This window comes from Neopsephotus bourkii, unplaced genomic scaffold, assembly GCF_033783945.1.
Source record: "Neopsephotus bourkii isolate Nb327-2 ecotype Australia unplaced genomic scaffold, CSIRO-AGI_Nbou_v1 NB_234, whole genome shotgun sequence".
NCBI classification, from domain to species: domain Eukaryota; kingdom Metazoa; phylum Chordata; class Aves; order Psittaciformes; family Psittacidae; genus Neopsephotus; species Neopsephotus bourkii.
Genome location: NW_026900744.1, coordinates 6,842,462 through 6,863,480, shown reverse-complemented (window position 1 = coordinate 6,863,480; position 21,019 = coordinate 6,842,462). Strand labels below are relative to the sequence as shown.

Sequence of the window (21,019 nt, the reverse complement as noted above, 5' to 3'; positions counted from 1 at the left end):
TCTTTCTGCTGTGGAAGATCAGAATTGCTCAGCAGCCCTTTGCCAGTGCAGTCCTGCTACCAGGCAGAGGTAGCCCTGGAATCAAAGCTGCTCAAATGGCTTTTGAGCTGTGTGTGGCTTTGTGTCTTTGTTTAGCCACTGCAAAAATACATTATTAAAGGGAAAAAACTCTGCCTGGTAGATCCCAGAAGTGTTGATCAGGTTCTCCATCCAGGCTTAGCAAGGAGTCTGACTTGGAGAAAGCCTTTTAATGTGGAAATAGTCTTGTTTCTTGGGGAATTTCAAGAAAGACTGAGAAAAAATTAGTAACTTTTTTTTTTTACACTTGGGAGTGTTTAGCTCGGGTGCCTGGTTACCTGATGGAATTTTTTACACTCTGGTAAACATTTAAATGTGGAAATTATATTTCTTGGTTTTCTGCAGCCTGCAGTACAGATGCTGCATGATAAAACAGTTGCTACAAATAGGAAAACAAATCAGAAATGCCCGAGTGTGCTCATTATCATTAAGCAAAAAGTTTTCCTCCTCACCAGGTAGATCAGCAGAATTTTGGTTCATTACAAGGAGGAGGACAGGACGGTGTTCAGCAGCACTAAAATGAAATGCAGGTCTAGGTCCCTTCCTGAGAGCTCAGGATGTTTTTGCTTTAGTGGCAGATACTCTGAAGAGGTCGCTTGCTCTGGCTCCCAGTTCTATTAAAATCACTGTACTATCCTCTCTGTTGACAAAATGAGGTTTACATTCTCTTTTAATTTTTAAAAGCAGGGGAAAAACCTGAGCTTGGCAAAGCCTTTTGAACTGCTGAATCAAGAGCTAGCTGCTTTCAAAGAGGGATTAAAACCTTTTAATCCCTTTATGTAAAAGAATATGGTGTTTAATGTGGTAGGCATGCTGGCAAAATTAATTTTCATGTTTTTTCAAGCACAAGATTTCAATTCTGCCTTTGTTTTCTGGTCCTGCATATCTTACGGATTCTTTACTCTCTGCAATACACTTACTAACTTTGAAGTTTTGACGAAATTTTTGCAAATAACAAAATGCAGATTTGGAAGGAAAAATAAGTTCCTAGGAGCAGACACAGCTCTTCCATACTGCCTCGGGCGGTAGTGTGATGACTGATTTCAGAGTCCAGTAGTTGGCGTTATTATGCTCTTGTCCGATGTACATATTCTGTGCAAAAGAGGAGGCCTGACTTCAGTTGCTGAATATTGTGTATGATTAAACAAATGTTCTATATGTACGCATCTGAAAGCCCTTAAGTGAATGTTGTGTTAATAGTGATAATTGGAGGCAGTCTCCCTGCAATGCTTTCTCAAGCTAAATAAGGGCTAAGGCCAAAGGCCCAAATGTTTAATTGTATTAAACACAGAAGCTGAAAAATTTATTAACTCAGAAAGTGTGTATTACCAAGTTAATTGGAAGTGCCTTTAAGCTATTACCAGGTGGAAATTTGACTTCAGGTTTCAATTTTAAATTAAAGCAAAGCAGAAAACCATTCTGTGAGGCTGCTGGAAGGTCTGCAGTTAGAGCAGCTCTTCTCTGCTCTCCCTTGTTTTTCTACTCCGTGTAACACTTGGTATAAATGCTGTGAAGTTAGAGTTGAAAACTAAACCCATGTATAGGGGTCTGGCTTTTACCATACATAGCAGGCTGCACACATGGGTTGTGTGTGCTCTAAGGAAATGTAAAAGCAGAAGAGAGCAAATGAAGATGGGCTAGTTTTCTGCCTTCTTTTAATCAGTATTCTTCAGTCGTATGCAGGACTGCCTAGTGCTTCCTGGCATATTTTTCTTTTTATAGTTATGTGTTATTTCAGTTATTGGAAGCATTTGTAAGAATGGTGTCAGAGTGGAGAGGTTGATTTATATCCCTGTGTCACCCCCTCCTTTCCTGGCACACAAAAAACTTCCAAATACCCATGGACAAGAGTCAATCACAGCACAGGGATTAGCCAGAGTTAGGGATTTTCTTACTAAGATGTAAACCAGCTCACACTGATAGCCAGCCAGGCACTTTGAGAAAGATATTACAACAGCCTTGAAAAATAAGGAGAAAATTTGCCACCCTGTATGCAAAATCTGTAGGCATCCTGCAGATACGATATGAAGAGAAACCACCTCCCCGTTGTATTAAAGTCTAAGTTCCCTGCCTAAAACTCTCCACACATAAATCAGCACCCAGAATGTTCTGTGCCGCTAAGTGACTTGCACAGCATCCTTCTGTGATGGTTGCCTGAGACAATTCTGTTTCAGTATCATGTCAGTTAATTTTAGGCATTTAAACTCTTTCAACAATTTCCATGATTCATAGACAGAATTAGAAATTTACTGAAGTGTAATACTATGATGACAGGCTGTTGCTGTAGTTTATTAATATCCAGTAATCGTGGCCTTAACACTTGAGTGAACAAACGGCTTTTAACTGGTATTTCTGTGGAATAAGTAGGTTTATCCAAACGTCAGCATTTAACAGTGGATACCTGGTTTCTACTGATGAAGGGTTGGTTTATGTATAATCACCCTAAAGAACACAGGACACACAGGGTTTTAAGATGTTTCTTTAAGAAGAAATTCTCAAATATTTAATTTTGACTTAAAAACTATTTGATGTTTTGTATCAGATTTAATAAGTATAAATCCTGTATTTGTAAAAGGGATAAGAGGGCTTGGAAATGCCAGTCTAGGTGTGAAAGTTCCCAGCTGTGTGTCTGCAGTCAACACCACAGCCCTGTCCAAGGCTGTGCCTTTACTGGGCTTATAGTAAGGAAAGAACTTACAGAAATTGTCAGCACCACCTCTTTGCTAAGATCACGAAGAAGCAGGAATCAAAGATTCAAAGAGTTTCTGGGCTTAAGTAATTTCAAATACCAATAAAACTACACACTTGACCTGCCATGTTACTCCTGCATTCTCCTCAATTAAACTTAGTACAGAAAAACAAAGCACAGTGGGTCTTGCCTGCTGAAATGAGTACCTTGTGTCTTAGTTCACAGTATTTCCTGCTAGTGTTTGGGGAAAAGCACAGCCTCTGCTAGGTGACTGCTTTTATTACTTTTGTAATGTAGTTTTTTCTACTGAAAGTTACAAAGGTCACTGACCATGTTAAAAGATCTACTTCTTAGAGGTTTGTATATTAATCATTCACTTTATTTGATTTGGTTTTGTACAAACTCAGAAAATATCTTTGAGTAACTTTATGGAAGTCAGGAGATGAAGGTGAAGAGAAATGCAGCTTGCTTTGAGATAATGTTTGTAGATTTGATTATCACGGACAACCACACCTGAAGCTGGAAAACTCAAACCACTGAAATTGGATTGAAATAGCAAAATCATTTGTCCTAGCAGTTGGGAATCTCTTCAGCATTAAAACCTAATAACAGTAAGATGATAAAACAAGAGAGGAGGATGTGCAGGTAACATTAGGTAACCTGTAATTCAGAGTAATCTGAGGAATGTGTTGAATTTGGAATGCTATTTCCTGTGATTGGGATTCAGTTAAGTGTTTTTTAAAGTGGATGGGAGAAAGGGTTATGATCCATTTCCTGGATAAAAAGAAAATTGTGTATGTATCTGAGCATGCAATACCCCGCTATATATTTGCATTTATTTAATAAGTACCTTGCACCAAGCAATAAAGGACAAAAATTTCATTTACAGAGTGCTGACATCTTAGTGAAATAAATCCAAAATAGGAAAAATAAGGAATGAATTAGCATTGTGATCACTGAGACTCACTGATGGCTTCGGTAAGCTGCTGTTAAAGAAAACTTATTTCAAGGCTCAAACAGGCTCTTCCTTCTTGTATATTGTACAAGAATTAAAAATGTAAGTTTGAAAAATCATATTTTGCCAAACAGTATTCTTGATAATCACAAAGGGAAGGAACCACATTTAAAAGATGGCGGGTATAGTGAAAGGAAACCATAAGGATATTAAACATAAGGATAGGTGGAGAGCCCACTGGCTTGCCTTCTGCCCTGCAGCAGATGTTTAGGCAAAAACTCGCAGATTAGGTTTTACTAGAGTATCTTTCCAGTAGACACCCATCCATATACAGATACCAGTCATCCAAGATCATAAAGGAAACAGAGAAATACCTTTGCTGTAAATATAAGAATGGGCCACCTCTGTCTTCTAGACCACCTTATTTCTACTTCAGAGTCATTTGTGAACCTGAGAAAGGCTGTGTCATTTTTTGTTTCTTCCCAGTGTTACAAGAACCGAGCCACATCATCATTTTTCACATATTTGTCCTGACAGCAGCCATGTGAGAACAGCAGGCAAGTTTTACAGTGGAAGGTGAGGCACATTTGTGCCTTGGCATATGTGACAGGGAAGGTTAAAGGCAGGGATTTAAACCTGAATTTCACAATTTCCAGGATCAAAGAACTATTCCCGTTATCTTTTTTGTGCTTGTACCAATAACTTCTTTTAATTCATTCAGCCCAGATACCTAAATAAGGTTATCCATGTATGCCTATTGTATGTGCTTATCTAGTTCATCTTGTATCACAACTGCAATTTTTTTCCTTCACAAAGGAGACTATATTCAGTCTTAATTTAGCCAAGTCATAAAAGCTTTCAGATAAAAATACAAGCTCCCCTACCCTACAACGCCAGTCTTATTTTTGGCTGCCCTTCTATTTAGAACAGTGGGCACTTGTAGCATGAGGACAGAGATATTTTTCTTCCAAATCTCTCGCAGCAGGTGAGTGTTCATAGAACATTTAATTGCAGACATGTGTTTAATAATTCATTCTTCTCAAACCTGCGTGCGACTCTTTGGAAAAAAATAGCATCTACAAGAGCAGGAGGAGCAGTATGTTTGTCAGCTTCTGAATTAAAATTTTTGGATGAGGTATATTTGATGTGGCTGCTAAATACTGAAAAAGCATCAGGATTCAATTTAATTTTCTCATTTATTTTAAGAAACCATCTAATGATGGGTATTTGACATAAAACAAGTTAATATTTGGGTATATGAAGCATATTTATGTTGGCATATATTATGTTTCAGCCACTTGAAATTTTTGGCTCTTAGAGAATTACAAGGAAGCATCTTTTATGTGCCTTTTGTGTGCTTAATGTGTAGCAAAATACAAGTATCTGTGCTAAATATGCATGATCCAGCATCATTTTTCAAGGCTATGGCTGGTTTTCAGCTCAGGTAATGCAGATCATATGTCACTTCTCAGAAACCACAGTTCACATAAGAGACACCTTGCCAAGTTAGAGGGAGGATACACCTCTGTGCCTCAGCCTGGAAGGCAATCTGACGAAAGAGACTTTTCTCCCTGGGAAGGTCCTTTGGGTTCAGTGAGAAATTGCACAGCCTAAAACCAGCAGATATGATGAAGTAACTGAACTATTCTGGTAAAGAGAGGAAATCCTGAAAAAGTGAACTGAAATGTTACTATACTGCTACAAACGTTTCGTGGGGCAAATTTTAAAATAGCTGCCACAATGGTTTTCTGATTTATCACAATTGTATCACAAGGAGCAGATTGTCTAGAATAGGGAACAGGAGCGATTTTTATATATAAATGTTGGAGAAAGAGATGCATCTTCATTGTTGCCCTGCAGGAAGACCGTGTCAGTGGCTCTCCAACAGACCGGAGTTTCTGCCTCTGAGGACTTTGGGCTCCCAAATCCATTACACTTGCTTTTGCTGGGGAGGGCACAACAGCCTTACTGATCAGTGCATACCTAACTTGACTCCTTGTACTTCTCTCTCTCCCTTTCTGCACCCATGTTCTTGTGGATCTCTTAAAATGTAATTCGAGGGAGCGTTTCTTCTGAAAACACTACACACCCTAGCTCAGCCCAGGACTCTGCATGAGTTTCCTGCTGTTTTCCAGTATAGTGAAGTAGGCTCATGGGCGCCTGAATCTCTGTTAGCACCTCTTCCACACCATGAGGCCCTTCTTGTGATTCACTTTATAGGATTATCCAGGAATGTGTGCTTGCTCAGCAGGTGACTTTCTCAACACTACCGACTATGAAGGGAAAGTCCTTTTCTTCTGAAATGTTGGTCTGGGGTTTTTTAGGGGTATTGTGGTTTGTTCTTTTTTTAAGTTCTTCAATGGAGGGCATGTCTGAGCAAGTTGTTATTTTTCAGCCCCCAGCCAAAGATGAAGCCTGCTTCCTTCTCTTGTAAGAAAATGCTCTTTTTCACGGTCTTCCTTCTCAAAACTGTGTTGTTCCCATAAGCTCCCTAGAATAATTTAGTTTTGAGCAAAGACCAAACAGGGAAAATTTCAGCCAAGAAGGTGAAAGTTTTCCCATTCTCCTGCCTGAAGCTTATGAGTGAGTAGAAATTATGATAGCAGTAATTTCCACTCCTGGTGTAGTGGGAACTTGGGTTATGAAGTGAGGAGCAGAAATTAGTTTAAGGGTGAGAACTGAATGTGCTCCAGGGATCTGACACTGAGCAGAGAGGCTAGAGAGGGAGAGGCTGGAGCTGGGCTTGAATTTATCAAATTTATCAGGTGATAAATACACCAGCCTGGAGTTGCTACTCCAGGCGATGGAGTAAGCAGAGGTGGGCATGATCGGCACCCAGCCATCTGGCACCTCTCCCTGCTGTCATCCAAGACTTGCTCGTGAGGGTCTTTCTCGGGCTGGTATTTAACAGATTTGTCTCTTCACCCCTCACTCCCCTCTTTTTTTAGACTTTTAGTAAAAAACGTCTTCAGCTTTGCCTGTCCTTAGGTCATCAGGGAAAGGTCAGGATTTCACTCTGAAAAACACTTCAGTTCCTTGTATTTATTAGTAGTTTGTTTGAACAGCAAACAGCTTAAAACTTGGTATGTTCATAATCTTCTGTGGAGACTCTGGTCATTTCGAGTGTAAGAAGATGGGAAAACCACAGCTAGGCGACAGATTAAATACTGTATTTTCGGTATATCCTTATTTTTTCTGATTGTGTTTCTAAGGCTACCCTGAGAGTACAAATGCTCAAAGCAGGTTAAAAAAGACTGTTTGTACCATCCCCTAGACCTATCTGTGGGGGTTACAGCAGCCCTTTGGAGGTAACTAGTGATATGTCCCACCACAGCTTCCTCCTGGCAGTAGAGCTGCAGAGATGTTGGTTGTCTAGTCCACTTAACATGCATTTTGCACAGACACCAAGATTTTCACGGATGATCTGTTGCACTTCTGTTAGCTCTCACTGAGGTAAGTTTTGGGATTTGCTGTAACAGTTACCAATCAGTATAAAAATATGTATACTCATGCCTGACTCTATTGTCCAGGGGCCAGAACTCAGGATTTTAGGTTTGCTTAATTAGTACTATCCTTCCATTTCAGAACTTCAGGGCATACAGATGTTTAAACTGTCTTTGCAGAAATACACTTTCCCAGACCATGTGAGGATTTGGTTTATATATATATATTTGGCATACTTTTCTGACCTGTCTCAGTGGATTAAACGGTTTCCAGAAATCAAGAGTTGATGAATTAGATGTGCAGAGGGAAAAGATTTATTGCAACAATGTAAATTCAAGGCAGCAGAGGGTTTTATTTTTGTTTTACTGGAGGTGAACATTCAGTTTCCTCTTGTTCTGTTTTTTTTAGATTATTGAACGTTTTGGGTTGGTTTTTTTAATTTTTTATTTAGAACGTACAAAAGTAACATAAGTCCTGGGTGTATGAGCTGGGGAATAAGTATACACTGAGAGATATAATTGCATTGTATGCTTCAAGGACAGTAGTTTTTGGATTCTGCTGTATTTCTCACCAGAAAAATTTACACTATTTTACTAAGATCACAGGGTAAATAACAGAAAATCAAAGAAACAAATCAACTGCCAAAATGCAATACAAGACCTCAGCTCAGCACGCTGCATAGCGAAGCAGTCAATCACACTGCAATCACTAGCAGCCTGAATAGTAAATTAACATTTCACTGGAATAGATGAGAGGTGAATAAACACAGATATATGTAAATATAAACTAAGTAGAAATAGACACGATTATAGATGAGTAAATACATGAAATCAGCATCAGTTAAGCAAGCACACTTAATAATTATTTGCTGTTCAGCTGTTCCTGTCAGGACAATGTGCCAGAGACGGCAGACAGGAGCCGACATGTCTTAAAAGGCATTTTCTGGGGTTTGAGCTACTTTTATTTTGTGCAGTCCTGCGGCTCCATTGACCACTGGTAGTAAAATTATAGAATCATAGAATAGTTAGGGCTGGAAAGGACCTTAAGATCCTTTGGTGGGCAGGGACACCTCACTCTAAACCATATCACCTAAGGCCTCGTCCAGCCTGGCCCTGAACACTGCCAGGGATGGAGCATTCACAACCTCCCTGGCCAACCTATTCCAGTGCCTCACCACCCTCACAGGAAAGAATTTCTTCCTTATATCCAATCTAAACTTCCCCTGTTTAAGTTTTAGCCCATTACCCCTTATCCTCTCACTACAGTACCTAATGAAGAATCCATCCCCAGCATCCCTATAGGCCCCCTTCAGATACTGGAAGGCTGCTAGAAGGTCTCCACGCAGCCTTCTCCAGGCTGAACAGCCCCAACTTTCTCAGCCTATCTTCATATGGGAGGTGCTCCACTCCCCTGATCATCCTCGTGGCCCTCCTCTGGACTTGTTCCAACAGTTCCATGTCCTTTTTATGTTGAAGACACCAGAACTGCACACAATACTCCAAGTGAGGTCTCACAAGAGCAGAGTAAAGGGGCAGGATCACCTCCTTCGACCTGCTGGTCACGCTCCTTTTGATGCAGCCCAGGATACGGTTGGCTTTCTGGGCTGCGAGCGCACACTGAAGCCGGCTCATGTTCATTTTCTCATCGACCAGCACCCCCAAGTCCTTCTCCGCAGGGCTGCTCTGAATCTCTTCTCTGCCCAGCCTGTAGCTGTGTCTGGGATTGCTCCGACCCAGGTGTAGGACCTTGCACTTGGCATGGTTAAACTTCATGAGGTTGGCATCAGCCCACCTCACAAGCGTGTCAAGGTCCCTCTGGATGGCATTCCTTCCCTCCAGCGTATCAACCGAACCACACAGCTTGGTGTCATCGGCAAACTTGCTGAGGGCGCACTCAATCCCACTGTCCATGTCACCGACAAAGATGTTGGTCAAGATCAGTCCCAACACCGATCCCTGAGGGACACCACTTGTTACTGGTCCCCAGCTGGACATTGAGCCATTGACCACAACTCTTTGTGTGCGGCCATCCAGCCAGTTCTTTATCCACCGAGTGGTCCATTCATCAAATTGATGTCTCTTCAATTTAGAGACAAGGATGTTGTGTGGAACAGTGTTGAACGCAGGTAGATGACATCAACTGCTCTACCCCTGTCCATCAGTTCTGTAGCCCCATCATAAAAGGCCACCAAATTGGTCAGGCAGGATTTCCCCTTAGTGAAGCCATGCTGGCTGTCACCAAGCACCTTGTTGTTTTTCATGTGCCTTAGCATGCCTTCCAGGAGAATCTGCTCCAAGATTTTGCCAGGCACAGAGGTGAGACTGACTGGTCTGTAATTCCCCAGGTCATCCATTTTCCCCTTCTTGAAAATGGGGGTTATATTTCCCTTTTTCCAGTAGTCGGGAACTTCACCTGACTGCCATGATTTTTCAAATATGATGGCCAGCAGCTTAGCAACTTCATTTGCCAGCTCCTTCAGGACCCGCAGATGGATTTCATCAGGTCCCATGGACTTATGTACATTCACCTTTTTAAGATGGTCTCGAACCAGTTCCTCTCCTACAGTGGGCCCAAGGTCTTCATTCTCACAGTCCCTGCGTCTGCCTTCCAAGACTTGGGTGGTGCAGTCAGAGCCTTTGCCAGTGAAGACCGAGGCAAAGAAGTCATTCAGAACCTCAGCCTTCTCCAAATCCTGTGTAGCTAGTTCACCCGAGAGCTTCCTGAGGGGGCCTACATTGTCCCTACTCTGTTTTTTTATTTGCTATGTACCTGTAGAATCCTTTCCTGTTATCCTTAACATCCCTAGCCAAGTTTAATTCTAACTGGGCCTTAGCTTTCCTAACCTGGCCCCTAGCTTCCCGGACAGCATCCTTGTACTCTTCCCAGGCCGCCTGTCCTTGCTTCCACTTTCTGTAAGCCTCTTTTTTCATCTGAATTCTCCTCAGCAGCTCCTTATCCATCCAAGGAGGTCTCCTGGCCCTCCGGCTGCACTTCCTTCTAGTTGGGATGCAACACTCCTGAGCCTGTAGCAGGTGATCCTTGAATATCAACCAAGAGTCTTGGGCCCCCCTGCCCTCTAGGGCTATATCCCATGGAACCTTACTAAGCAGCTTCCTGAAGAGGCCAAAGTCTGCTCTCTTGAAGTCCAGGGCAGTGAGCTTGCTGCACGCTCTTCTCACTGTCCTGAGGATCTCAAATTCAACCATCTAATGATCGCTGCATCCAAGGCTTTCCTGCAGTGCCACATTTCCAACGAGCCCTTCCCTGTTGGTGAGCACGAGGTCAAGCATGGCACCTCTCCTTGTCGACTCCTCTATTACTTGCAGAAGGAAGTTGTCTTCCACACAATCAAGGAACCTCCTGGATTGCTTGTGCCGGCCCGTACCGTCATTCCAACAGATGTCAGGGTGGTTGAAGTCACCCATGAGAACGAGGGCCTGTGAGCATGAGGCTTTTCCTATCTGCCTATTGAGTGCTTCATCCACAGATTCCTCTTGAGGAAGACTTCCCCTGTTTAAGTTTTAACCCATTACCCCTTGTCCTGTCACTACAGTCCCTAATGAAGAGTCCCTCCCCAGCATCCCCTTCAGATACTGGAAGGCTGCTATGAGGTCTCCATGCAGCCTTCTCTTGTCCAGGCTGAACAGCCCCAACCTTCTCAGCCGATCTTCATACAGGAGGTGCTCCAGTCCCCTGATCATTCTTGTGGTCTCCTCTGGACTTGTTCCAACAGATCCATGTCCTTCTTATGTTGAGGACACCAGAACTGTACACAGTCCTCCAATTCAGTACGCCTGTGTGTGATGCATTTCTGTAGTCAGGTCAGGTCTGTGATATTCCTTCACAGACCCTTGTTGAGGACAGAGCACGTATATCCACTTAGGTGTGGACAGTTCTGACCTTGGTAGGTCCATCCTCTGCAGAGCTTTTGGAAGTAAAGCTGAGCAAGCAGCAGTAGTAGAGGTGCAGGCCTACAGCTTAGTGTCTCAGCTGTGACCTCCATGTCACCACCAACCATCAGGGTTGGCATGGCCCCTGGTGCCTGTGGTCCATGTGGGTGGTTGGTGGGCTCCCTAGCAGGCTGTCCAGCTGCCTCAGCAGTGGCATGCCACCCGCCCCTCTCTGCAAAGCATGTCCTCAGCTAGTAGGTGCTTCTCTGTGTGGTGCAACTGGTCTGACCTTCACTCTGAAGCTGTGGTGGGCTGACCTTGGCCAGCTGCCCACCCAGTTGAAAGGAAATACCTGCTCCCCATCTCCACGGGCTGCAAGGGAGTCTCTGCTTGGGCACCTAGTCCTTCTTCTCCTCCGTCTGACCTGGGCGCTCACACTTTTTACCTCGCTCCTCACTGCTGTGAGGTATTTTGCCTTTTCTTAAACCTGTTACCACAGAAGCATTGCCATGACAAGCACAGGGCAGCCCTGACTTCTCCTCACACAGACACTCCTGCAGCTCACCCCAACACCCTATACAGATGCAGTGTGTCTGAAGCAAGAAGCATCCAGGGCCCTCTGCAGTCTCCCTGGTCTCATCCACACATGTTGTACTAGGCCTGAAACTGGCATCTGGTCTTCATCAAAAGCAGCAATTGGAGGTTGTCGCTTGGTCCAGCTGCCATGTGTGTTGTCACATCGTGCCATGCAGTAGGGACAGCGGGGTCTATGTAAGATGTTAGTGTAGGCTAAACCAGAAAGTGAAATTGGGATTAGGGAGATAGCAAAGTCTTCAGAGATTGCTGTGTAAGGGCAAAATTGCACTCCGCAGCTTCAGGTGCACGTGCCAGCTTGCAGATGCTGAGGTAGAGGCGCCATCTTCCACAGTGTTCCCCATCTCTCTCTGATCCTGCCATGAGCCATTGTGCTCCCTACCCTGCTTGAAAAGAAATAAAAAAAGAAGTGGCTTTTTTGCCAGGTTAGTGACAAAATCTGCACCTCAGAGGCTCTGGTAACCGTGGAGCTGCTTTTTAGGGGCTTGGGCATCAGGATCTGGAGGCAGGGAAGGGAGCTGAGGTGCAGAGCAAAGCTCCCTGCCCTCTTTAGTAGCTGCAAGCTGCCAGATTGGCCCAGCTCTAACTTGCAACTGCACTCTCAGGGTTTTAATCTCTTAAACAAAGATTGTCTTCTTTTGGCATCGCTGAAAATGTATCTCTCCTGGATGCGGGAAACTCAGCCCTCGGTTTATGAGAAGCTTAGTGTTTAAAGCACCTGGGCTTACGAGTGCTGTCCCCCTCTCTCTCAAGGACATACTCATGGATGTGTCCAGAACATGAAGATGTGGAACCACCGGCAGCTTCACTGGAAATACTGGTTCAGTGTCTTGGGGTTGAAGAAGTTTTCATTCCACTCCTTTCTACATCCCAGCAGTTGTTTCTGCCCCGTTTACAGCTCAGGTTCATCTTTGAGGGGGTCAGTCAGAACTGTATTTGAAACATGACCTTAGTGCACTGAATGACATCATAGGTGGATTCTGCTATCTGCCTCTGGGGAGTTAAATGTTTTAGTGCCTAATAGGGATACAAGGTTATCAAACACTTCTCAGGTGGACAGAGTAGTGTTTCAAAGTGATCCTTTGATCACAGATTGCAAAGTTTTCTTGTACAGCAAGAGCAAAAGAAAAATACAAACATTCCATCTGGATGCCAAGTTTTATCCATCCAAGCCTGTCAGGTAAATCCAGAAGATGTAAAGATGCAGCTGTATTTTCATGAAACTTTTATTGATTATTGAAATGTTACATGATTCCTCTCCCCCTGTATTTGTATCTTTTTCATTTCTGTTGAGACTTCCAGGCCTGAATGTCACTTCGGTTTTGTTGCTTTCATTTTCATTAGTCTCTCACCAAGCATAGGCCAGCCTGTGCAAGTTACCAGATACTTACAGACTGGAATTCTTATCTCAATCCACATATAAAATGAAATTCAAGGGTGTTATTTGTATACTTAAAACTTTATCTCTTAATTTTTATGAACGGCTTAACAGCTTTCAGGAAAACCAATGGCAACGTATGGCAGATTTTGTAGGTTTGGTGTCTCAGCTGTTGGGTAATTTCCAGTGCTATGACCATGTTATAAACCTGCAAAAATCCATTTATTAAAAAAAATAAACCGTAAAAATGGTTCCAAATTGTCATATACCTGAATGAATGCCCAGGGGGCTGGGGGGAGCCCTCTGTTGCCCTCATTTACAGTCAAGCCAGATGGACTTTATTCATGTCAGGAAAAAGAGGTACTCAAGCAGAAACGGTGCTTGTCATGTTACAGTCTGCACTGAATTTCTGTGGCCGAGGCCATTCAACCTGGATTTGTAGTAGGAGCACCAATTGTCTTATAATTTAGATTAACATGACACGTTCCTTGTTTATCTGATGTTGTATCCTCATGGGGGTGATTTGGTTATTTTTCCAGGCAAACCAACGTTTATGAAAGCTCCTGAAGATCAGATTGGGATTTCTGGAGGAGTGGCCTCTTTTGTGTGTCAGGCAACAGGAGAGCCCAAACCTCGTATCACATGGATGAAGAAGGGGAAGAAAGTCAGTTCTCAGCGGTTTGAGGTAATTACAAAACAAAAATAAGAATTTGGTAATCGAATCTAATGCTTGTGGGTCTTAATTACACAATAATCATCATTGTAACTTGAGTATCTCTGTATCACTACAGTACAGAGTCTAGAGCTTTAGAGTAAAGTCAGTTTCCTTCCCTGCAACAATGCAATCTGTAGTGTAGCGCAGGCATTGTCTTTGAGCTTGATGCTTGAAGCACACACATAGGACATCCTTATTCAACACTGGGGGGGGAACACTGGGGCTTACAACTGGATGGCAGATAAGAGTTGGATCTAGCAGTATATTTCCATTTTCATTGTCAAAATTGATAAGGCACCCCAGTGGAATTCAAAAGTGGGATGCAGAAATGCTATTGAAAGGCTTTCTAAGTGCTGTCTACTGCCATCTCTCCAACAAATGTTCTTGGAGGGGGAATGCTTAGGTAATCCTGAAGGGTGAGTTGACTTCCCTGTGAACTAAAGTCTGAAAGAGAGGAAGAGGGAAGAGCAGATGTAAGAAATGCTTTTGAAAAAGGGTCCAATTTGGTCCATATTTTAAATAGCAAATACATTTTCACTGACTTTCTCCACCTTTTTCTCCACTTTCCTTTTTTGGAGTTGGGCTCTTTTCTCTAAAAATGCCCTTGGAAATGTGACCCTTCTACCCTTCTGTTGCCTTTCCTCTAATCCCCTGTCTTTGATGATTTTGCTTTTCTAACGGGAGCACAAAATGACTTTGCTGCACAGAATGGATTGATTAAATTCACCAATTTTAATCATGATTTTGCATGTGAGCAGAAAACCTCAATTAATCAATTTTAGTCTTGTTTTACATTGTTATTTTTCCCTAATAAAGGTTACATTTTGTTGTATAGTGATCATTTAAACATTCTAATTTTTTAGTAGCTGTAACCTTTATAGTGAATTCGGTACTTACTGTGGCTGATGGGAGGGCTATGTCATATATACATTCATATGAGCAATTTCATACCTTTATTCACATTAGTTTTGTTCTATAGGCATTTTTATAAGATATTTTATTAGATAGTGAATAATACCTTTCTTTTTTTCTGGTAGATTACTATTAATTTTACCTCATTACTAAGCTAGCCTTTATTTGGAGGTGTCCTGGTTTTGGCTGGGATAGAGTTAATTTTCTTCCTGGGAAAAAAAATTGGAATTAACTCTACAGGAAAAAGAAAAGAGCAACAAAACAAATCTGATGAAACACATACTTAGTTATTACACAAAAAAACATATCTATTGCTGACAAATGAACAGCATTTTGGTCTCAGTGTCCATCAAGTCCTTAGTACCTGTAGCTCCCTTCCTTTCACACAGTGTTTGTTCAAAGGATAGTAAGGGCAAAAGAGCTTTTCTGTTGTTTCATCTCTTAGCTTTTTAGTCCTTCTCACTGAAGTGATTTCACTGTTGCATCTGACTTTGTCTTGGTTTAAAATCTGGCAGTAGCCCTGTCCTGTGTAAGGGTTATAGGAAGTTCAGTATTTTGTCACAGTTTTATATTTAATTTAAAATTGAGTATTAAAAAAAATAGTAATTCCTTAAAACATACTATGGTGATGTTCATGTTTCTCTGTCTTTCTCTGCTTAACCTCAAATAAGGGTTTTTTTTTCAGACTGTTTCTGTTACTTAGAATAGAAGGACTGTTCTTTCCAGCCTGAGGAATAGCAGATTTTCCATGGTCTTGATTACCTTTTGATTTCTAAATATTTCTCCTGTCACTGCAGAGTCTTGTGTAGCACATTATTCTTCTCCTTCCTATTTTCACTCATGTGGTCTTTATGCTGTTTAGGAGAAGGACTCCTAAACAGGGTCTTGAGAACAGGGTAAAGGTTTTCTTTGTGGGTAATGCAGGTCCTAGGCTGGCATACATGTGCCTGGAACAAAACATAGCTTAGTCTCTTCATCTCCCCCTGCAGTTCCCAAGTGACAGAAGGGGGGCTTGTGCCTTTCCCTCATGCTGTCACCATCTGCAGTTCAGTTAATATTTCTAACTTTTGCTGTGCTCAGTAATAGGAGAAGGATGAGTTTGGCATTAACAGTGGCCTGAGGCTGTGCCTTCCTGTTAAGCAGCACTGTATAGTTATCCAGCTGCAATCTGACAAATACCTCTTTCTCCCGTGTAGAAGTTAGAGAAATACACGTTACAGCGTAGCAGGATGGATGGAAAGGCAATGATTTATTAAGGACTTAATTTATTATGCTGAGGAAGGAATTGTAATTACATCATTGTTGATTATGCCAGAGTTGTAAAGTACCTGATGCTGAAGGACATTAAAAGCCCTCACTTTCTGCCGGTGTTAGCATGCAACTGTAAGTGCTCAAGGTTTTATTCTAGTTTAGTTACTATTTTCCTGGTAATCCTGCAAGAGTATATCATTCTGCTCTTCCATCAAGGTGAAAGTTGGCACTAAATTGCTGTCAGTGTGATTAGTAAAACCATTAGTACAAATATGGCTCAGATGTTTTAAATCATCAGATCCACATCTTTATTACCAGGGTGATAATTTGTCAACCTTAATTGACTCATAAAGAACCTCATTGGATCCTCATTTGTTCTGGCCTCCTCAGAGGACAAATATGTTCTTGACTCTGAAATTTTTGCATTTCTGGACATGGAACACTTGACTAATTGCATGGTATTTATTAGCTTACACAGCTTGTTTTGGTTTAGTTTCTGTTTTTTAACCCCTGGATTGTGTTGACTTTAGGTTTTTGTTGGAGAAGATATCAGTAAAACAGTGCTTTATTTTCATTGTTAAAGGTTATAGAGTTTGATGATGGATCAGGATCAGTTCTGCGGATACAGCCCCTGCGTGTTCATCGAGATGAAGCTATCTACGAGTGCACAGCAACCAACAGTGTTGGGGAGATAAACACGAGTGCCAAATTAACAGTGTTAGAAGGTAAGTGGGAAGTTTTTTCATGACTTAGGTGACAGAAGACATGGCTTTGGTAGCTATCTTTTGGTTTGGTGCTTTTAAATGACCTGGTGATATTTTAGATTGGTTTGGAAAAGCTGTGTTCTTTTTGTATCATTTGGTGTAATTTCACCCAGTGCTAGAAACTAAGACTTCTGAGGCAATCATGAAAGGATTTCAGATTCTGAACTTTCTTTCAAGTGTTTTAGTTGTATTGTTTGATTGGGATGTGTCATTTCTAACTTGGAAAGCCAGCTACAGAAGCACTTGTATACTTTTCTCATCTGTCTGCTTTGATATAATACACATTTTCAGGGTATCTAAGAATTGTATCTGACAGTCATAAACTTAATCTGTGTTGCTATACCTTCTGGATTAAATCAGCACAGTTCTTGAACAGATTTTCAGGTTACTCTTCGTATTTTGAGTTTGATGTGGCATTTAGTTCAGTTTGATTTTCACAGTAGTCACAACTTCTTATTCTGTTTCTTGTGTTAAAGAATAGATTTTGATCCTTGTCCACTATATGGGCAGGCTTTATTTTGCTTGCTGTGTTACTTCGTTTCAATGGCATTTTTTGTGAGAGAGCAGTATATTAGATACAAAAAGGATTGTGATGAGTCGATGGAGTTGGTTTTCTCTTAGATTAGATTATCAGATTTCTTGTCTGCTTTTAAGGAAATTGGGTTTTTTTCAGCTCATCAATGTTTTGTATTATTTGTTCATATATAGGATTTTGTAACTGTACTGAGATATTCTGAATCTAGGGCATTTGGCTGAGTGGATTCTTTATTTTACTTGCAATTACTAAGACAAGCAGGCTAAGTATTAGGCAAATTGCTTCGTGTATACGGAGTGAGGTAGAAACTTTTGAATAATGAAAAAAGCTAGATGGGAAAGTGTTTGTTTTTGTATGATTTTGAACCAGAGGTGACTGGTTATCCCAGTGGTGAGTGTGCAAGCCATACATGACAAGCTGCCTGTTGTCCCTTGTTCTCCCACCCCCATTTATAGCATAAGGGTAATCTTATTTTCCTCTCTGCTCTGTGACAAAGAATGCAAACAACTGTAGTGTGCTCAAGCACTATGGTGATGGGAATCACAGAAATCATTCACTACTTGATATGATCGTGTATCTTGTTTCTGGAGGTGGGGCATCTTAAAGGATCAGCTTGCTCTCTTCAGTAGTAGTAGTACTACAAATAGGATAACAGATGCTATAGACTTGAAAATTATTGGGGGAGAAATCACATGCTTTTTGTTACTTCTTGCCTGCAGTCATGTATGTGAGTGCATAAAGCTCAGTGGAGATCTTTCAGTAGTTTACATGCAGATCTGCATTTCAATGCTTCTTGCAACTGGATTTTTGTGACACTAGATACTTGAATGCCCAACTGTGTGTTCCAGGCATATTCCTGTTTTCTTTGGTTGCAGTTGCCTTTATGTATCTCAGATATGTATGCATATGAGCACACACACTAATAATTTATTTGCTCTGTGTTAAATGTTCAAAGGCCCACAGAGACATGCATTGCATGGAGGAGCACAACAGTATTTCTTAGCTCCATGGTGCTCCTGCTGCTTTCCTGATGAGGTAAAACTCTGAGGCAACATTAACAGGGAATGTTAGAAAAAGCCAGAGACAGGAAAAGACAGGCATGCACACAAGTGAAGAGCCACAGAAGCAAGAATCACTACCAGTCAGGCACAGAGCCTGTTTCTCTATTTGGAGATGTCCTTTAATCAGGGGTAATGCTAGTTTAACATGATCCCATAAGGTTAAAAATGATATGCAGGCTGGGGGCTGTGTTTTCCTCTCTAACTGAAGAGTATCGACCCCTTGCTGAGCACTCTTGTAATGGGCAAAATTAAGAAACATTTGCAGTATAACAGTTTGTATGTGCTCATGCATATAGAGCTGTGAGCTTGATTACCAAGGATGAAGAGCTACTTGTGCCTCTTACATTGGCTTAACTGATGGAGATGAGTTCTGTTATGATGTATCTGTATTTCAGAAAAAGCATATTTCTCTTTTCTGAGACTTTCTATGGACAGATGTGTATTATTTTCTTTCAGTCATGCTATCTTATTGTTCTGTGCTGTCTGCCTTGGGTTGTGCTGTTTCTGCATTTTGGGAGTGTGAATTTTTTTAGTAGTAATGTTTCTTTGCTTACTTGTTGGCAAAGCAGATATTGTAACTCAGTGCCCTGTTTGTGGTTGTGTTTAGTCTCAATGGCCTCCAGAATGTAGTGGTAAGTGCCCTACCTTTGTTAAAGCATCACTTTCCTAACATTAATTTTTAGATGTATTTGAAAACGACACATTTCACGTGGAACCCTTAATACCTTCAAGACTGCCAACTAGAACTGGATTTTCCCTGTGCTTCTGGGGTTAAAATAATCTCTGTTGCTCTCAGGTGGCAGTTTGATGCAGACACTCTGCAATTCCTTTCAAGAATCTGACTAATGCAGTGGTCCCTGGTGCATGACAAAGCTCTGTCATAGATGTCCTTATGGTTACATGCTGCTAAATACACAGCATGTATTGATTTTTGCATTAAAAATCCTTTATAACAGTAAGTTTTAATACTTCTTCACAATTTGCTCTTTAGCACATAGGCCTTAAGATTAAATCCAGAAGTTGTAGTCAGGGTTTAGCAGGCTGTTATTAGATGTCTTTGTAGCCAACTAATCTGGAGCTTTATTTTATTTAGATTTCTGCAATGTTTTACAGATCAGAGGCAGATAATCCTTTCTAATTGCCAGCTTACTCCATTCTGAATATTAAGAGAAAAGCACAAGTCCAGTCTCCTGGAGGAACTGGGAATTCTCGCATTAGTGAATCTCTTTCAACAGTTTGGTTCCCTACTACCCTTTCATTCTCTGCTCCCATGTCTCTCATTTTTCCCTTCTAACTGCAAGTCCTGTTGTGACCAAACTGCGTATACTTAGTGTAACTGGAAATTATATCTCCTGTTGATAGCAGGAGAAATAGACGTGCATATACCTTCTCATTTCTCCTGGGTAGCTGATAAGCTGAATTATGTATGAGTCATACTGAACATTTCTATCTTTTTTCCAATTATGACCCGAGGCAGCACAGAAGTACGTACATTCCTGCCTGCCTGGCAGAGGAGGAAAGCAGCACAGAGAGAGGAAGGCTAGAATCAATAAGCTGACACACATTCCCAAGAAAGGCCTCGGGGACAGTTAGTGGCACTAACAAATTAATAAATATATTATTCAGTGGTAATGTTGAGAATTACAGAGCCCTTTAAATAGGGAGATAATATGAAAAGTGACTAGGAAAGATGCCAGCGTGGAAGAACGTGGCAGCAGGCTGATTGCAGGAGCGTCTATGTGGTGTTATTCCACAAAATTCCTAGGTTCAGCGCTGCAGCTGTATGAGGAAAGGTGATGATAACAGTGTTTGTCTCTAGTTGCCTGTGCACCGAAGTATATCTTCAGTCTGTGGTTTCCAGCAAGCTCCACCCAACAGAAAGACAGGGAAAATTAGTGCCAAAAAAAAAGTCTTCAAGGGGCAAAGGGAGGAGTACATAGATTCTTTGGGAAAGGAAGGAGGCTCAAACACGTGTATTATCAGTCCCTTCTCCCAGGACTTTCATAGAGTCATAGAATTACAGAATGGTTTGGATTGAAAGGGATTTAAGAGATCATGTAGCTCCAACCCCCCTGCCATGGGCTGGGACACTTTCCACTATACCAGGTTACTCAAGCCCCGTCCAACCTGGCCTTGAACACTGCCAGGGGTGGGGCAGCCACATCTTCTCTGGGTACCCTGTGCCACTGTCTCAACAACTCTCAGAGCAAAGAATTTTTTCCTAATATCTAATCTAAGTCTACCCACTTTCACTTTAAAGCCATTCCCCTTGTCCTGTCACTACATGCTTGGTTACAGGTTTTGATTTCCAGAACTGGGAAACTACGTAATTGTAACTTGTCCTTTAATGCTCTGGAAGCAGTTTTATTTCACTCCTCCATAACCCAGAGCATATAGTCATAGCCAAGTGGCACTGAATATATTCAGTTCATTTTCCTTTGTTTTTAAGTAGGTTAAATGAAAATGAAAATACCATGTCCAGTTTCCATTTCCAGCACAGTTCTGTGCAAATCCCCTGTGCCCCTGTCCCGAACTCCTGATCATGTGGCATGTAGTTATCTGCCTGGAGAGGCTACCAGGCTCCACAGGAGAGCAGCTCCTGGTAAAGAGTACAGACAGAAACGCTGGTAAAGGGTTGCTTGCACACTGCTTTTCAGTCTCAAGGTAACCCAGCAAGTTAAATTTCACTGGCTGGCTTTGTGTTGGCAGAACTCAGGGAAGTGCAATTAGAAGGAAGTGCAGCCGGAGGGCCA

General features: G+C 41.7%; 1 protein-coding gene across 16 annotated transcripts in view; it reads left to right on the top strand.

Moving 5' to 3' along the window:
- The window catches only part of PTPRF (protein tyrosine phosphatase receptor type F), a 395,978-nt gene that overhangs the window by 180,062 nt on the left and 194,897 nt on the right, over positions 1-21,019 (top strand). For all 16 annotated transcript variants that reach the window (XM_061345047.1, XM_061345050.1, XM_061345058.1 and 13 more), the window contains 2 exons: positions 13,568-13,713; positions 16,490-16,631. In XM_061345047.1, the coding sequence (XP_061201031.1) occupies positions 13,568-13,713; positions 16,490-16,631 (288 nt within the window). The remainder of the gene's footprint in view (positions 1-13,567; positions 13,714-16,489; positions 16,632-21,019) is intronic.